The sequence below is a fragment of the Molothrus aeneus genome, chromosome 23, assembly GCF_037042795.1.
Source record: "Molothrus aeneus isolate 106 chromosome 23, BPBGC_Maene_1.0, whole genome shotgun sequence".
Classification (NCBI taxonomy): domain Eukaryota; kingdom Metazoa; phylum Chordata; class Aves; order Passeriformes; family Icteridae; genus Molothrus; species Molothrus aeneus.
Window position 1 is genome coordinate 351,200 of NC_089668.1, and position 18,625 is coordinate 369,824.

At 50.8% G+C, this 18,625-nt stretch overlaps 1 protein-coding gene across 2 annotated transcripts in view; it reads left to right on the forward strand.

The window, feature by feature from the left end:
* WASF2 (WASP family member 2) overlaps nucleotides 1–18,176 on the forward strand; it is a 31,923-nt gene extending 13,747 nt beyond the window's left edge. The window contains exons 2-9 of one of the 2 annotated variants that reach the window (XM_066564852.1): nucleotides 2,876–3,029; nucleotides 6,913–7,047; nucleotides 7,525–7,678; nucleotides 8,740–8,857; nucleotides 9,622–9,752; nucleotides 11,108–11,263; nucleotides 13,047–13,567; nucleotides 13,984–18,176. In XM_066564852.1, coding sequence (XP_066420949.1) covers nucleotides 2,900–3,029; nucleotides 6,913–7,047; nucleotides 7,525–7,678; nucleotides 8,740–8,857; nucleotides 9,622–9,752; nucleotides 11,108–11,263; nucleotides 13,047–13,567; nucleotides 13,984–14,141 — 1,503 coding nt within the window. In that variant the 5' untranslated portion in view covers nucleotides 2,876–2,899 and the 3' untranslated portion in view covers nucleotides 14,142–18,176. Of the gene's footprint in view, nucleotides 1–2,806; nucleotides 3,030–6,912; nucleotides 7,048–7,524; nucleotides 7,679–8,739; nucleotides 8,858–9,621; nucleotides 9,753–11,107; nucleotides 11,264–13,046; nucleotides 13,568–13,983 lie in introns of those variants that run through there. The other variant, XM_066564853.1, reaches the window with a different exon arrangement.
* Nucleotides 18,177–18,625: the final 449 nt, after the last annotated feature.

An 18,625-nucleotide genomic window follows, 5' to 3' on the forward strand; every position in this document is an offset into this window, starting at 1 on the left:
ACAGGAGCCCATTAGCTGTTATCTCTATCCTACCCTCCAAACACTCCAGGAAGAAGCAATGTCTTACAGTCTTCTTGTAGGGACATCACCTGCTCTTTTTGCAGGTCCCAGATTTCCTTCCTAAAATCTTGAAGCTCCTCATCCTTCTGCTTGGAAGAGAGGAATTTTTGCTTTAAAATGCCTCGTATCCAAAAGCTGCTGGGAGAGCAGGGTGGTTGTCCACAGCCCGTCCTGCCCTTCCTGCCTTGATCGTCTCCAGTGCCCCCCAGGGTTAATTTAATCCCTGAGTTTGCTGGATCCTGGCTGGGCTTAGGGGCACCAGAGCTGTCCCTATGGCCTTGGGAAGCACTGCTGTGATCATGAGGGCAAAACTCTCCTTCTGCAGTGGAGTGTGGCTGGGAGGGTGGCTGGCAGGATGAGCTGGGCTATAAAGGGAGCCTTTTTCTTAGCCTTTATCTCTGCTCTCTTGCGCCAGTGCAAATCTGTGCTGTACATGTGCTCTACCTTAGTTTTTCTTTTAAGAAATGCAGTTCTCACCACTACTCCTTGCTTTTACTTTCAAAACATGCTTTGAAGGCAAGCACTTTTGGGGTGTCTGTATACAGGCAGTGTATTTAGAGCCTTTTTTTTTGGTATTTGAGGCACTGCTCCCATTTTCTGCCCTGTCTTCCCCATCTTTGCAGAGATCAGTGTTACCTGCATTTATCCAACCATGCTACTCATCATCTTGGGGGGTTTTTTTGTCTCCTTTTACAGAATGCTCACATCTCGTCCCCCACTTCCAGGCTTATTTTTCCTGTTGCTGTTTTCCTTCTGCCTGTCCTCCACCTTGGAAGGTTTCCAGCCAGGCTGTCCAGTCCAGCTCTGCAGATCCCACCGTGTGTGCTCCCTGGCCAAGCCCTGGGGAAGCACAGGGGAGAAGCTGGATGCAGGCAGCCTGCAAATGCTGCCTTGTTTATGAGAGCTGCTTGTTGGTGCAGACTGCAGTCTGGGGGGAGCTGGGAAAGTTTGTCTGGCATGAAGCACTAAAGCTGACAAAAGATTGTAGGGCTTGGGCTGGAATCGATAAAACACGGGGTGTTGGGAAGGGAAGGTCAGAGCCCTTCCTTAGTTCACCCTGTCCTTTAAATATCCCAGCAGTTACTGATGGCTGCAGTGGACACGGAGAAAAACAACACGGACTCGATCCTCAGAGGGTCTTGCTTTTATTTATTTGGATGCAGATCTGGCTCCCCTGTTCCGTAAGGCGTTCGGTTTTGGGGACCCTTTCTGTGCATCCTGGTCTCATGGCAGGAGGTTGGAACAGGATGAGCTTTAAGGTCCCTTCCAACCCAAACCATCCTGGCATTCTGAGATGCTGTGAAGTCCCTCGTACAGAGGCGTTGCAAAATGGTAGCAACCTACATCTGCTTGTCTGGGAGATATCCCAGCGCCCGGTGCTGCGGCTCTTGAACTCCTCTGCCTTAATGGGTCAAATTTAGCAATTCAAAATCTGGCTTCTGAGGTAATTAGGAGGGATAATGCCCACTTCTTCCTCTTAACACCCTGATAGAAAAGCATCCAGGAAGGACTCCTGGACCTCAAAGATAAGCTGCCAGCTGCCACAGAGACTATCAAAGGGTGGCTCAAAGTCAAGAGCAAACAGCTGATTTTTTATGGTTCTTGGGTTTTTGCTGGTGGTGACAGGAAGCCATGTTCCCCAAGCTGTTAGCTTCCTGTTTTATTTTTACACCCAGCCCGAGCAGATCCGCATGCCTATCACATGGGAGCTGCCTGCTTCTCTTGGGTTGTTCCTCAGCTGACCTAGAAAAGTGATTCTTTCCCCTTCTAAATTAATCAAGAACTTGGGATGTATTTGCTTTCACTTAGTCCTAAAGATTTCAGGCATGTATGATGCTCCTTCTAGTGAGCTGGTCACACAGGTTTCCTTCTCCCTCCTGGAGCTGGATGACTGGGGAGGGAGCTGTTTGAGGCTTAAATGTTTGGACCTCTTAGCAAAGGAGATTTTTGTTAGTTCAAGACACTGACCTGCGCATGAAAGCGTCCAAAACATAACTTCCAGACACTTAGGTTTTTCTCTGGGTTTTTTTATTTTATTAGTTTTTTAAAGAACTGGAAGTTTGTCCTGCCTGTTGTACAATTCAATCCTGACTTGCCTCTGAGCACACTCCAGTCCTGCATCCTGATTAGAGCTCCCTCAACCTTAAACCGCTCTAGCACAAAAACAATGGTCCAGTGTAAACCTCATCCCCGGGGGATTTCCCAAGGGAAGAGGGGTGCAGCCTGCAGGATAAGGAACAGTCACCAGAAAGTTTCCTGGTCAGCTGCAAGCGCTTCCTGTTGTTCCAGGAGAGCCCCGTGTGCTGCTCCAGGAGGGAGGCACCACGTGTGCTTTGGCGTGCTGGGAGAAGCCTGTTTTGTTCTCTCTTTTTTTGTGTAATAACATCTCCTGCCTTCATCTCCACGGTTTAAGCAACTATTGATTGCGAGTTGGGAATGTTTCTGAAGAGGAGCTCGTGAGAGGCGTGCCCGGCAGGGTGCGAGCGCGGGAGGCAGGAGCCCTGTCCGGGCTCGGGCTGGGCGCGGAGGGAGCAGCGGCTGCGGCAGCACGGGCAGCGTGGGCGGAGGTGTGGAGTGCTCCATCTCTGCCTCCGTACCTGGGCTGGTGGGGCTCTGCTGCCACTGCAAGTCAGAGAACAGGAGGATCTTTATGTCTGATGAACCAGTTTTCTCAGGGTGGGGAGCTGGGGAAGAAGGCTTATAAGTAAAGCTGTTGGAGAGCAGGAAAAACGAACACCATGGCTCTGGTGTGCCTGGAATTTGCGGTTGAGTAATCCTTTCCTGTTTCTTTTTTGGGTTGTTTTTCATCTTTCAGAACAGTGCCTGAAGCAGGTCCACCATGCCGTTAGTAACGAGGAACATTGAGCCAAGGCACCTGTGCCGTCAGACGTTGCCTAGCGTTCCGAGCGAGCTGGAATGCGTGACCAACATCACCCTGGCAAATGTCATTCGACAGCTGGGCAGCCTGAGTGAGTACCATGGCGAGCCTGCGCGTTGCCCTCAGGAGTCGCTACTGCTCTTTATTTAGCTCCCTTTCTACTCTCGTGTTCCTATTTCTCCCCCATCTGCCTTCCCTGGGTAATGCTAAAATGTTTTCCTAAAGAAATCTGATGCTAATTTCATATCCCTGGTCCCACTGCCTTCCTATCTAAGAGAAAATGGGGAGGGGGGTGTGTGTATGTGTGTGTGCATGTGAGAGGCTGCAGTGAAACTGCAGATGGAAGGATGGAGCACAACTCAGGCTTGTAAAATGGGAGGCTCTCGGAGCAGGCAGGATCTTGTGTCAGAGAACGTGCCTGTAATTGCATGCGCTACTAAATGGAGCTTGACTCTGTTGAATCTACACCATGTCAGTAGTCTTATTTTTAATGAAAGATAATTAAAGCCCCCATGCAGAAGCTCCAGTTTGCCCCTGCTGCTGTTTGTTGCATTGTGAGACCCAAAGACCTGTGTGAGCCAAGTGGTGCCTCCAGAGCGTCGGTGGTTTGGGGCTGCTCACTCAAATGGCAGCGTGAGCTGGAGCAATGCCTGGCTCAGCTCTCCAGTGGGCTGACCCATAGCCTTGGAAAAGCTGGAGGGAAAACACAGGCCTACATGCCGTAGGAGAAACCAAGAGTTAATTGTGGTCTCTCCGGGACGACTGCATTCTCTGTTGAAATGCTCTGGGTTCTGATTAACCACCTTTGTCCTTGAAGCGAGACTTTGATAATCAAATTAATCTATTGTTTAGCTTCTCTGGGGTGTTTGCAAGCCCTTCTGCTTGCTCTGCAAAGCAAGCCCTTGTCTTCCGCCATGTGGCAGGCAAAGTTTGGGTGCAGCCTCTTTCCAGCAGTGCAAACCATGGCTGTCACTGAAATCTGGGCCCGTGTTTGCTGCCAGTCGGTGTCACATTCTGTTGGGTTGGAGAAATGTCACTGCACAGGCGAGACCAGGCTCTCTGCTCGTGTTCAACTGGCCCTCGTTGCTCATTTGTTAGGTCTGGTAGCCAAGATGGTTGTGGAGTGTGAGTGAAATCCATCTCGTGCATGTGAAATGGTGAGGAAGGAGGCAGTAAAGCTGTGCAAAGCCCAGCTGCAGGGAAGGCTCATCCCTGTTCAGAGACACTGTGGGTTAGTATGACAGCCCTGGCCAGATCCCACAGCTTTAGACCTTCTTTGCACAGATATTCCAAGCTGCTCTGCTTCTGAGGCGCTGGGGGCCAAATCACAGCCTGGTTTCTTCTTTGGGAAGGTACCCTGGGAGCTGGGTTGGGGGGATGCGGGGAGAAGGTGTGAGCTGCTGGACCAGTCACAGGTACCTGGAGGGAAACTGAGGAGAAGAGAGGCGCTTCCTGCTGACACTTGGTGTGAGAGGAGAGCAGGGCGGGTGGGAGGGAAATGCTGAGCACCGTCCCCTTCCCCAGGGTCAGCGCTATTTTAAATAAAGCAGTGTTTAGACTATGCTTGCACCCAAATGACCAAACTCCTGCCCCCCGCCCTTTCCTCTCTCCAAAAAACAAATTCTCTCTCTCCTTGTACCTTGACTATTACAGGAACGTAGAGCAGGTTCAGTAGGCTGTGACAGCCCTGTCAAGTGAATAATCAGCCATGCCTGGTGCACCACAGTCTCTTTACAAAGATGCAAACATAAATCTTGTCAAACTTTCATATTCCAGTGAGTTTACCCTTCGTTACTATCGCAGCTGGGAGCACTTTGTATAAGTCGACTGCGCGGTTTTGTGTGATTTTACAGAATCCACAAGCTAAAGATGGAAGGACCTATTAAATCATGCTGTCTGTCTTCCCGCCAGTGCATGACAAAGATAATTCTGATTGTAAGCTGCACTTTTGCAGTCAAAGTAACTAAACTAAAAAATTAATCTCTGTCTCACCCCATCTAAAAGTGTTTGTGAAGCTCAGGCGACATGTGAGATGCTGGGTGATAACTCCAGGTGCACTTACACAGGCAAGCAAACACAGACCATCTCTTCTCTCTTCAGGGTCAAAACCAGTATATATATTATTTAATACTTGAAATATACTTTGCAAGCCAAAGACTTAATTTTCCCCTAGTGCTTGTTGCAGTTCCTTGTGAAATTCAGAAATGTTTTTCACTTCTTGTGAAATAGAAACGAAATTGCAACTTTTCTTTTTTTGAACTGTTGCTGGAAGGTTTTGCATTTTCCCACAGATAAATTTTTACTCTCTTTGGGTCAAATAGGAGAGTTGGTCTGTGCTGATATTGAAAATGGAGATTGCTTCATGAAACTTGGCTACAACGAGAGCTACCTGGCCCTTAGATCTCCAAACATAAAATCCTTCTCATGAGTTTGGGTTTGTTAATTGAGCATATGTAGAGTCTGCATTGTCTAGGAGGGTGGAAGGAAGAGGTCAGTGGAAGTTAACCTTCAGCATTTGCTTTCTACAAACACTTGGACCTGGCATTGCCTCCAAAAGGGGTGGAGAAGGTTGAATTTTAACCTGGCTTGTTCCCCGTGCTTGGCAGTGTAAGGAGATCTCCTGGAAGCAGGAACAAGGAGTTGATATGTCAGCTTAGATAGCTGGGAGTGTTTGTGCAGCTGGGCTTTGGGGGATGCCCTCGCTTTGCCTTGAGCAAGGGTGCTTTGTCTCTCTGACTCTGTAGACAACCATGTTTTCCAAAATTGCTGTTGAAATTAGACTTCCAACTGGTTTTTCTTTCCTGAATGTCGGAGAGGATCTTTAGGAGTAACAGATTCCAGAGCAAACTGTTGACCATATGATGATGCACTTCAAAACCAGACTGCTTATTGGGAGCAGCCTTGTACTCAGCAGCCGTGGCTGGAAATGTTTCCCATCAGTGGAACACCACGGGCCCATGTCTGCGCTCGGTGCCAAGTCTGCTCTGCTCTCCCTGTCCTCTTGCTGGGGGCTCCCCTCTTGGCTTGTGCCTGGGAGCAGAACAAAAGAGCAGGACTCAGTGGAACTTCTTGGGTTTCTTCCAGGTCTGCCACCTCTGTCTACCTGTGGCCATTTCTTGTTGCACTGTAGGTTTTAAACTCCTAAGGATGGGGCCATGTTCTTGTTACTCCTGTAAGTGGTGCAGCTCCTGATCTGAGCCCCAGGCTCAGCTCTCATGGCCCAAACCATGGATTGTCATAGCAGCCCACTGGGCAGTCCAAGCTGTTCCAGAGAGAATGTCCCTGATTGAGAAGTTCCCCTTTGGTTTTGATTTGGAATCAATGTGAATGCATCAATTTTTCAGACACTGCCACCTGAAGGAACAGCAGGGTCAGTGCTGTCAGCTGTGGTTTCAGCTCCAGCTTCAGGATCCAGGACTGGGTCTGCTCTCTACTTTCAGAGTACTTTGAGCTTGCAAATGTGTGCCAGCTCCCCTGGAAGCAGGCCTGCTGGAGACTGGGAGCCTTTGAGATTCTCCAGAGCAATAAAAATCTAACTGTATTTCCTTGTCTAATAAACAGAACAGCAGAGAATCTTAAAGGACCTTCAGATGCATCCACATTCAGACCAGTGTAGTGTTGTCAGCCCTCTTTAGTTTGTTACTCCAATAGACTTTAAAGTGTGTCTCAATTGTTTCCTTATTGCTTGAAGATCCCTTGGAAATGTCAGGTTTTGGTGGAACAAAGCGCTTTCTTCCTGGATATTAAACTCAGCCCTGACAAACTTGAAAAGAAGAGTGGTTGGTTCTTTCTTTCTTTTTCTTTCTTTCTTTCTTTCTTTCTTTCTTTCTTTCTTTCTTTCTTTCTTTCTTTCTTTCTTTCTTTCTTTCTTTCTTTCTTTCTTTCTTTCTTTCTTTCTTTCTGAAAACAAGCTGAGAGACTGAGTATGGTTTTATGTGGTTCATAAGGGTAATGTGGACACTTTAATATTGCAGGTAAATCTGCAGAAGACATATTTGGAGAGTTGTTTACTCAAGCCAACACCTTTGCCTCTCGGGTGAGCATTCTCGTCGAGAGAGTTGACCGCTTGCAAGTCAAGGTCACTCAGCTGGATCCCAAAGAGGAGGAAGGTAATGGAGTGGAGCACAGGCTGAGCATGGTGAAGGTTCTCGTTGAGTCAGCGTGGTTGGTTCAGCACCATAAACCCAGCATGACACGGCCATGGGTGTTGGAATGTGTTCTCTGGGGCTGAGAGGGACTGTTTCCCTGCCTCCCAGTAGAGCACTTGGACAGCTTTGCTCTTCAGTGACTCTCCACGTGGGAACGTGCTCTCAGCAGTTGGGTGGCAGTGGATGAGCTGCTTGAGCTTGGTCACAGGGGCTCCATGGGCCACTCGAGGGAGAGCTGTGTTGATGGAGCAGCAGATCTTGGCAGCACGCTGGAGATTTGATGGGTTTCCCAAGGGATCTGTGGGAAAAGGAACCTGACCTTAAGAACTGCAAAGCATGCCAAGAACTCCAACTGAAATCAGATGTTCACTGCTTGGGCTGCAGGGTCGTTGGCCTGGGTCAAGCTGTTCTTCACTTGTTCTCTCCTCTTCCTTACAGTCTCCTTGCAAGGCATTAACAGCAGGAAGGCCTTCAAAAGCTCCACCACTCAGGACCAGAAGCTCTTTGACAGAGATTCTCTCCCTATGCCTGTCCTTGAAACCTACATGACCTGCAACACCCCTCCACCTCTCAACATCCTCTCACCTTACAGGTAGGGCTGCAATACCCCCTTGTTCCCTTGCAGAGAAGAACCTCTTCCTCCCAACCTGCCAGGGAGGTCCTTCCCCGTGCTGTGCTGGACTGAAGTAGCTGTTTCCACTGGGAAATTGAGTTGCTAAACAAATCCACCAGGAAATCTCTGTCCTTTGGATTATGTGAAACTTTGCTTTTGAGGTCATAGAAACGAACGTAGCTACAAAATGATCTCTTTGGTTTTCTGCTGTCACTTCTGTGAGTGCCTTGGGGCCAGGTGTGGCTGGCTCTGCAGAACCATGCTGGGTGTGCTGCAGATGAGGCATTTTCCTTGTGCTCCTCTGTAGCCCAATGGCTCCTTTCCAAAGAGCTGCAGTGAGAGATGCAGAGCATTCACCTGGAGGTGGCTCCCACCCAGGTGGCTGCAGCAGGCATGGTGATGCTCTGTGCCCTCCAGTGTCTGCTCTGAGACATCTGGTGGGACCTACACTGGCTGTGTAACCAGTTCTGAGCAGTCCCACTCTGATTCCATCTTGTAGGTAGTAGAAGTAAAGGGGGTCACAATGCAGAGGCTTATCCCACATCCATAAATATCTTCTGAGCAGGTAAAAAGTAATTACAGATAGCTGGAGGCAGCTGTCTCCTGCCAGACGCGGCTGCACTGCAAAGTGGGAGGAGAGGGAGTCTGTGTGCACTCACTCAGGAGCTTCAAGGACGCTGCTGCTCTGATTTAGGGTTCCTGAGCTGCAGGAGGAGGTTTTTCACACCAAAATACAGCACAAACAAAAGGGAGTTGAAGCCAGAGACCTGCTGCTCTCCTGGTGATTGCTCAGAGCAGTTGAGCTCTTCAGGTGCTGAGTAACGGAGAGTTTGTGTGAGGGCAGAAGGAGTGGGATGTGGGAGAGCTGGGGTGACTGGGATGGGGGGCTCTTCCTGTTCCGAAACGGGGGCAGAGGCACGAACAGCACCTGTGACCATCTCACTGCACTTGTGAACTCTGTTGTCTGAGATAGTGCCTTGTGCTTCCTTCCAAGAAATGTGTGACCTGATCCTTGTCTGTGTGGTTTTCTCCTGTTCCAGGGATGATGGCAAAGAGGCGCTTAAATTCTACACAGATCCTTCATATTTCTTCGACCTTTGGAAGGAGAAAATGCTTCAGGACACCAAGGATATCATGAAGGAAAAGCGGAAACATAGGGTGAGGAAGGGAGGAGGAGGAAGTGGGAAGCGTTAATAAAGTTTGGACTCCAAATTTACTATCCAAAACTCAGGTTTGCACTTTTGGACTCCTGTGGGATCAATTCAGTCAAGTTTTATCTGGTTTACCCACATCTTTGTTAATTAATAAAAGAGAACAAAGATACCTCTAATTGGTTTTTCCAAATGCCACTGTCTTTGAGCCTTAATGTTAAATTATATTATAGCATAAGAGATATAGTCTTAACATACTTTATTTAGCTTTTGAGCAACTGGAGTATTAAGCATGAAAACAGATTGTGATTCTTCAATGAAAAATAACAAAGGAGAGATGTAGAGTGTGTTAGAATTTGGAGTGAGCCCATATATAAAGCCCAGTTCTCTGTGGGCAAGTGTCCATATTGAGCACTGAACAACATCAGGGTGAAGGTGAAATTTGGGCATCTCGACACAGAGGCCAAAGCCTAAATTGATTTGGGAAACTGAGCTTTTACTCTGCCCTCAAGCTGCTTATGCCAGGGGGTGATGAGGGCATTGTGTCTGGGCTGCCCTGGGCAACCTGATGTTGTCTGGCATTTTTTATATTGTCTGTGCTCCAGCTTTTTTATATGGAAGATCTTTGGAGAGTACAGCAATCAGGAAAGTAAACTAAAAATCCTCTTTGAGAATGTGTCTTGTTGTAAGTGCTCCGGGTCTGTCCTGTCCCTCTCTATTCCAGTGAATTTAAAGCAAAATAAAGCTTGTGTTTGATTCCTCCTCTCTTAGAAAGAGAAAAAGGAGAATCCGAACCGAGGAAATGTGAATCCACGGAAAATCAAAACCCGGAAAGAGGAGTGGGAGAAGCTGAAAATGGGACAGGAATTTGTGGAGTCAAAGGACAAGCATGGTCCTGCTGGGTAAGCAGGTCTGGGGCTGGGTGATTGGGATGCAGTTCACCCTGCGCTGCAGCTCCCCCGAATCCAGATCGATACTGCCACTAATCAGATTCTCCCAAGTAAATCCGCCTGCTGATTTAAAATTTGCCAAATAAATCAGGGAGCTGGAACAAGGTGGCAGGAGTGGCTCTGGCTGCTCTCGCTGCCTGTGGGCACAGAGGTGCTGGGAGCTTTGGCTCTGCCCCACAGCGATGCCCTTCCCTCTCACCCAGCCGAGGGTGGCATCCCGGTGCCATTGTGTGATGGCTTTGTTACATTTCACAAATGGCTCTTCACACCCTAAAGCTGAAGCGGGGGCTGTCCCCATCCAAGTATTTCAAGCTACAGATCTCTCTTTAGCACTTCTGGCTTGGGAATTCATTTAACTTTTGACACCAGCAAGGCTGGAAGCAGACCGAATTCCCCACAATGCTCTTCTTCCTTGCAGCTTCCTTTCATATAAGAAAAAAATCTCTCTTTAAATCACACTCTCCAGCTAAAAATAAAACTTGCTTTTAGTTTAATAAGAGAACAGGTTTGGTTTCTAGCAGGGGAATCGAGCAGCACAACAGCACCATTTTCTTGCTCCTCTCTTTTCTCATGTGAGTGTGTTCTTGCATTTGGATTCACTTGGGGTGCAGAGCCCCCATAAATAGGGTGGTTCCCCCTCCCCACAGTGAAATGAGTCCGCTAAAAGCATGAGAGTCTCTTTTCAGTACTATTCCAGCTTTGAATACTTGTTTTAATGGCATTGTGGTTTCCATTTTGATATTCTATTCTCGAGCTTGTTTTTTGGCATCTTTGAGTATCTCCTGTTTTTGTCACTGATGATACTCAGTATAACTGCAAGTTCTTTAAGTCCAAGTTGGTCAAAACACTCTCAAGTGCTTTTACAAAATCAAGTGTTAAAAAAAATGCATTTCTTCAGGTGTTTGCTTGTTTATTAAAAGATATACTCCTGCTGTTCTGGTGTGCAGCAGCCATAAACAGGGCAGCACCTGAGCAAATTTTAGCCAAAGAATTACGTAGAGCAAACACATACAGGTGTATGTGATCCTCCATGTAGGAGTCTTTGAGAAGTAAAGGGTTTTTTTAATGATGTAAAATCATGGATTGATTTGAGTTGGAAAGGGCCTTCAAGTCCATCTAGTTCCATGGGCAGGGATGCCTTCTACTAGACCAGGTAGCTCCAAGCCCTGTCCAGCCTGGCCTTGGACACTTCCAGGGATCCAGGAGCAGCCAGCCTCTCTGGACAACTCTCTGGGTAAAAAATGCGCTTTAGCCATTTGAAACAAACTTGAGCTCTCGAAACAAGCAGTTTATGTTGCTTTTCGCAGGTACCCCTCCAGCATGGTGTATCAGAACGGCAGCATCGGCTCCAGCGAGAGCATGGATGGGAGCTGCTACCCGCCACCGCCACAGACTGACTCCATTGTGCCACCACCTCCCTCGTTCCCAGATGACAGCCTGCCTCCACCCCCGCTGGAATTTAGGTAAGCCTACGGGATCCCTTCTGTCAGCAGGGAGTAGTAGGTGGTGTAAAAGGATGACATGAGACAGGCTGAGATAGTTCAGCAGAACTTCCCAATGGGTGGTGCATGGGAACCAGAATGCTCCTGTCTGGAAGGGAGGTGCAACTGCAGGCACAGGCAGCACAGCTCTCCATGAATCCCAGCCACCATCACCATTCCCAGGCAGAAGGGGAGAGCTAGAGCAGATGTACTCCACAGCCGTGTCCCAGTGAATGGCTTGGCCCCATTGCTGTGGTTTTCCAATACAGTTGTTCCATAGCATGGACTTCTGTTCCTTATGTTCCATTTGCACAACACTCTCAGGCACATCGTGGAATTCTTGGGGGTGTCCTGTGCAGACCCAGGGGTTGAACACGATGATCCTTGTGAGTCCCTTCCTACTCAGGATATTCCATGACAGAGCCTTGCAAAGAACAGCTTCTTTAACCTCTTTTGCTCTGATCTGTGAGAAATGCACGACATGGGCACTGGAGATGGAGATGTATTTAAGTTTCAAGGACTTGAGCACAGCAGCTGCCTCCTTCCCAGAGACTTGGGTGCAAGTTCAGGTCATTTACTTCGGATTGAATGAATTGGTGACTCCCCAGCACCTCCAGAGATGAGAGTTACAGTCCAGCAGTGGCTCAAGACGCAAAGGCCGAAACAAGAGTGGACTTTTTCTTTTTTTTAAGGACATTAAAACAGAGTCAAGACAAACAAGAGAAAGTCTGTCTGATAGACAGGGCTGCTTGGCTTCTGTCCATCTTATCCAAAGGCAGCAATGCTGCAGCAAAGGCTTTTCTGATGTGTCAGAGAGACCCAGCACTGCACTCTGCAGCCTGTGCCTCTTGGGCAGAGCAGACATGAGCTCTCAGATGAAGCTCTCGCTGCCTTATGCAGTTGCTTAGATCTCTGCCCAACCCCACAGATCTCCCCTCTTCTGGTTTTGTTTTGATGGTTGTTTTTAAGGGACCCTGGGAGGTAGATTTGATCTCCAGGAGTCTGTTTTGGATCAACACTGTTAAAAATGGTGATGTTTTTGTGGCAAATGTACCTTATTTTTCTGTCTTGCCATGGAAGGAGGTGTCAGTTTGGGGCTTCCCTTGCACAAGATGTCACATTGTCACAGGGGAAGTGGAGTCCTATGGGATGAGCAGAGCCTCCACAATGGGAGATTCAGTCCCTCCTGCCTTGGTGTTTTCCATAAGAGCACGTTGGGTTCCCATGTCCTCCCCTTCACTCCCCACGGCGAGCTCTGAGACGTGGCTGCTGAACCAGGGAGGAGATCCCTTCCTTCCAGCAGGTGTTCAGAGCATATGCTTTCCTGGCACCCCCGCCCTCCTCGCGCAGGTTATCCCAGCAGACTTCCCTGATCCCTGCCTGGTGTGTCACAGGCCTGGCCTCAGGGAGGGGTGATGGCAGGAGCTCTGGAGCCAGGAGCTGCCCTGAGCTCGGATGTGCCCACCTGGCCTCTAACCTCTGAGTGAGGTGGCTCATGTTGTGCTCAGCCTGGGAGATGGGATGGAGGACAGCATTCCTGCCATCCCTAGAAGCTTTCCTTTTTCTGGAGGTGTAGGCCAAACGAAACAGTGCTAGGGAACTAAAACCAAGCAGTGAGGTCTCGTGGAAACATCAGTTAAAGCTGGAACTTGGATTTTTTAGTCTGGACTGCAGCAAACACACATGATTTGCATTAACACAGAGACTGTACAGTCTGATCTGGCCTCAGGGCTGATTCCCTGTCTCTCTCGTTCCTTTGCCACAGCTATCCTGTAGACAACCAAAGAGGTTCTGGTTCTGGAGGGCCCAAACGGTCCAGCCTGGTTAGCCCGAGCCACCCCCCGCCAGCTCCCCCGATCGGCTCTCCCTCCGCAGCCCGGCCGGGCTTCGCTCCCCCTCCAGCTCCCCCTCCACCGCCGCCCCTGATGGAGAGCGCCCCCCCTCCGCCGCCCCCCTCGGGCTTCCCGTCCCCGGGAACGCCCCCGCCGCCCTCGCCGCCCTCCTTCCCCCCGCACCCCGAGTTTGCTGCCCCCCCGCCGCCCCCCCCTCCCCCGGCAGCCGACTACCCCGGCCTTCCCGCGGCTCCGGGGCCGCAGCCGGGCGCTGGGGCCGCGCCGCCCCCGCCGCCGCCCCCGCCGCCCCCGGGCCCGCCCCCGCTGGCTCCCGGCGGCCTGGATGGCCCCCCGCCCCCCCCGCCGCCCTCCGACACCTCCACATCCAAGCCCAAGTCATCCTTGCCCGCGGTGAGCGATGCCAGGAGCGATCTGCTGTCGGCTATTCGGCAAGGTAAGGCTGCGTTTCCATGCCAGCGCTCTCCTCTGCCTCTGGAAAGCCCTTGGGAGCTGTCTCCTGGGAGCAGTGTGACTGCCTTGCTGCTCTAGGCCTGTCCCTTGTGGTCCCTCCTTGTCTGCCACCCTCGTGAGCGCCTTGCTGGGTTTTGTGCTTCCCCCCGCACTTCTGGAGACGGCAGTGCCGGAATTGGTGTGATCCAGGTTTGTTGGGGAAGGTACAGCACTGGGGTTACCCTGGGGAGGGGCACACGAGGGATTTGCTTCCCATTCCACCTCCCCACCCAGCCCATGCTGGCTGTCACCATTACCCCAACACCCCAGCCTGCCTCGCTCAGAGCACGGTGACAGAGGGAGATTTCAGTGCGCACCAAGAGCTTGGCGTGATCCGCTCTGTTCCCTTGTGCCCACCAGGCTTCCAGCTGCGCAAGGTGGAGGAGCAGCGGGAGCAGGAGAAGCGGGACGTGGTGGGCAACGACGTGGCCACCATCCTGTCGCGCCGCATCGCGGTGGAGTACAGCGACTCCGAGGACGACTCCTCCGAGTTCGACGAGGACGAGTGGTCGGATTAGCCGCGCTCCCGCCCCTCCTTCCCTCCTCTCCTGGGCTCGCTTCTTCCCGGATCAGGTGGCCAAACCTCGCACCACAGCCTTCTCATCCCGTCACCAAAGATGTGCCAAGGGTTTTCAGACAACCAGCAGCATGTCTCCCCTCTCCCTCCCCCTGCAGCTCTGGCAGGACTCCGTGCTCTGCCTTTCCAAAAGGTCTCCTCACGGACACTGAGGATGCGGCGCTGGGATTTAGCTGGAGGGGGTGTAACGGTTGCTTATTTAAAAGAGAGCTAAACCTCCAGATTTTTGATGCCACCAGGCAGAGCACATATAAACCCTCCATCCTGAGGGATTTTTAAAGTAAAGATGGATGATCCTGTTGTGGCCATGTGGCCTTTTGGATGAAGGACATTTTCAGCTGGTTTTCTCAGTGCAACAGCAGACAGTTGATCTGATGGCTCTTCCTTGCCAGTGAATACTGGTAGTGCTGCAAGAAAATGGGCTTTAAATGTCAGTTCTCTGCTGCATCCCACTGTCACATAATCAGGTTTTTGGCAATAGTGCACAATTCCTTCCCCCCTGACCCCTGAGTATTAATTCCAGATCACCCTGTGTGGGGTGCATTTCCCAGCTCCAAGGGTGCTGAGTGCCTTGGGTGCAGTGTAAGGAGAGACTTTTTTTATTTTAGAAGCTGCCTTTACCTTCCTCAAATCTCCTGGACGGCTTTGCCAAGAGGAGACTTGCACAGAGGGATGTAAAACCAGGGCAGGATGCTTGCTAAGCTTCCCACTCTTGGGAAAGCAGAGCCACTGCCCCACTGGGACACATCTGTGGTCAGCTCCGAGCGGTGGCCAGACCTCGCCGGGCTGATTTTCTCCAATTCATGCTGAGATTGTGTTTTAAAATTCCAAATCCAGTGCCTAAGACAGGGAGATGGGGTGGGGAGGGGTTCTCTGAGCACCAGGCACTGTGGTGGTCCTTGGCCTGCCAGGGCAGTTTGAGAGGTGCTTTTTTTAGCGGGGTGACCGTACTTTTAACACAGGGACTTAAATGCTGGTATTGCCTTTGCTTCTTCTCCCTTCCCCCTAGGGAGGGGAGTTTGTGTGCCTAAAAACATCGTGTGTATGAACTGAGTTGCCCATCAGTTACATCAGACCTAACCTACCCTAATTTTGTTATTATAATTCATTAGTTAATTTTAAGAGAACGTTTTTTCTCCTCACTAACCCTGTGAATTAATTCCCAGACTGCTCACTATAGATCCAGTACTGGCAGGGGAAAATGGGGAATTTGAACTAGCTGACCTCGGTTTTATTGCTGTTTTATGTTACCTTACATAGAATATGAGCATATCTTGGAAATCTAACCCAGATACCCCTGATGTGTATTTTAATTTGGACATGACTCAGTAAGGGTCATGCAAAAAGCAATTCCAAAGCCTTTTTGAGGTTATGGGTCCAGCTGTTGTGGGATGTGTGTCCCACTAAGACCAACTCTCCCATCTTTTTGCCTTTCCTGAAGTATTTCACCAGCCTGTGCCTGTCTCTCTTCCCTGCCTCGCCTCCTTTAATGATGTTGCTGATACCTGGAACGCTGGGCTCTGCCCGAGGCTGGCTGGAAATCCTGCTTGGGAGTTGATTGATGGCTTCAGCTTGCGCCATGAGTTCTTACTGATTCCCTGCGTGTGTGTGTGTGTGTGTGTGTTGAGATGGCTGGAGGATGGGCTCAGGGGTGCAGACCCAGCTGGGAGCCAGTGAGGCCCCAGAGGCTCCCTGGATGGCAGCACCTTCGGGTTTGTCTGCAGCCAGGGAGCACCTGAGCAGCACTAGTGCCAGGTTCTGGAGAGGGAGCAAACCCCTGGAGTGCAGTGCAGTGAGAGGCTTGGAAATGCAAAGGGATGGTCGCTGCAAGCTGGGTGAGGGGATGAGAGAGGCACTGCCTGGTTCTGCTGCTCTTTCTGCAAGCATCCTCCTCTGGCTGCTCTCAGAGACAAGTTCCCAGCAAAAACGGGCCCTGAGCTAAGCTGGGCTGACAGCAGGATCACACAGGGAGGCGCGGAGCCCGCAAATGCCAAACCTGGCTCAATTTGAGATTGCATTAACTAGACTTAGCCCTTGTTGGGAAAGGGGAGCGAGTCTTCCTGTCGCCTGAAATAGCAGAAGTGCCATATTCCCCGAGCCCCATGATGGTGTGTCAGGCAGGGCCGTGCCTGGGCCCTGGGACACGTCCCTCGCTCTGCCTATTGCACAACAAGGATGCTGCTGTGTGGGCACGGCTGGAGGTGGCTCCTCTGGCCTCCAGGCAGCGGGAGGGACACTGCCTTGTCCCTGCAAGCCTGCTGGAAACACCCTCTGCTCCCAAATCCCGTCCCAGGGCAGGCATCAGAACTGCAGGATCCTAAACAGAAGGGTTATGGACGGGTAGGGGAGGTTGGTTGTTGGAGTGTTTTTTAAATCTCCTTTGATTCCTTCCCTTTTTTTTTCCTAAATCTTTGATTGCCTTAGCCTATGTGGGGATCCCTGAGAAACAGCTGCTCCAGAGAGGGACCATCTCTGAGTGTCCTTGCAAAATCGCAGAGCTCTGGGCCACCAAGTGAGCTCAGTGTTTTTGAAAGCAGCAGGGGAGGAAGAGAGGTGCCAAAACCAACCTTTGCAATACAGAGCAGCTGCGCTGGAAGCCCGGGGCTGCCCTGCCACCTTTGCCCTCCTGGTGGGGACTCTTACTCTTCCTCCCCTTTGGTGGGGCTGGGGCGACCCCCAGGCATTTCCCAAAGCCCAGGGCACGATCTGCGCTCCTGCTGCCCCTCGCAGCCATTTCGCCCATGCTGCGGGTCCGGGCAGGCTCTGCCGCCCTCCCTCCCTCCCTCCCTGCCTTGCCTTGCCTTGCCTTGCCTTGCCTGGTTAACCATTCTGGCGGTGTCCTCGCCCGCAGTGCTCGGCTGCTGCTCCCGGCAGCCTCTGCCCCGCCGCTCGCTCTCCCCGGGCTCGGCCCGGTGACCTTCACTGCTTCTCCTCCCTTAGCAGAGCCACAGCGCCGGCCAGGGCCGGGCAGGGGCTCCCGGAGCTCCCAGGGGCTGAGGAGTCCTGCAAGTGTCATTTCAGGGAAAGGGGAGATTGGATTTTATTTTTTTTTTTTGTTTTTTTCAGAACGTGAACTTATTTAACGTGTTTCTTTTGGAACTTCCTGCCCTGGAGGGGCTCTGGGACGGAGCTGCCTGGCAGGGCAGATGCAGCTGCCCCGGGTCAGGTTTCACTGCTGTTGGATTTCGGGGGTGCTTTCTTCTTTCCCTTTTTAAACAAAGCCTTGAAGTGGAAGTGGATCCGATGTTTTTATTACTGTATTAACATTCATTTTAATTCACTTCAGAAACTAACCCATTTTTCTTCCTGATTAGAATGTCATAGAATTAGACAAGCTGTAACCCCTCCTGAAGTGCCTTATTTTCCTACATGATATAAATATATTTATAAGAGTAATTATTCCACTTATATCTTAGGGGTTTATTGCTGAGCAGGAGATAAGGTGGGAGAGGAGGGATGGGAAGTGCCCTGCACGGACCCAGCCAGGCTGGGGGTGGAAGGGCGACGTTTGATGGATACTCTCAGGGTGCAAGGGGTTCCTCACTTCAGACCAAAGGAGTTTCAGCAGTGAAACTCTGCTTAGAAAGAAGAAAAAAGGATGGAAAACCCCAAACATGTGAGCAAAATACTGTAGATTTGTCAGGTTGGTTTTTTTTTTACCCCTGCAAAACAAACACTGATGGCCGGACTCTGCAGGGAGCAGTGGGTGTGGGGGATCAGAGCCTGCCCCTGGCCCATCCTTGCACATCCCAGTGCAGACTCTGCCTTCCGTATTCCCATGTAATGTCTGTGCTTTTCCCTGTCAGTTGCTGTATAAGCCAGATTTCCTGCTGCTTTGTTTTGTTGTTTTTAATAATCAGCTCGGTAACCCCTGGATGAAGATCCCAACTGCAAATATTTTGTAATGTACGTGTATAAAAAAAAAGTAATCATTTTTTTGATTCTTTTTAAAAACTTGATAAAATCTTTCTATCCACTCGGTGCCTGTGTGTGTTACTGTGGGGTTGTGAGCTGGACCTGGCACAGGGGCTGCTGTGGCTTTGTGTGACTTGGGAAGGTTTGGGCTGGAAGGGACCTGAAAGCTCCTCTCATTCCGGGGGCAGGGACACCCTCCACTGTCCCAGGCTGCTCCAAGCCCATCCAGCCTGGCCTTGGGCACTGCCAGGGATCCAGGGGCAGCCCCAGCTGCTCTGGGCAAACCCAGCTCATTCCTGGGAGCATGGGAGGTGCGGGGCCACCCGAGCCAGTCGTGCCTGTCCTTGTGCCCTCTGTGCAGCCACCAGGGCGTCCCTTGGGAAGCCCAGAGTCCGTGGAGGTGCCAAATGCCTCCTGCCCAGACAAACACCTCGGCACAGACACCTTTTCCACGCCGAGGTGGGCTGAGGGCTATTACCAGTGGCAATTTGAGGTCACAGCGCCAAGGAA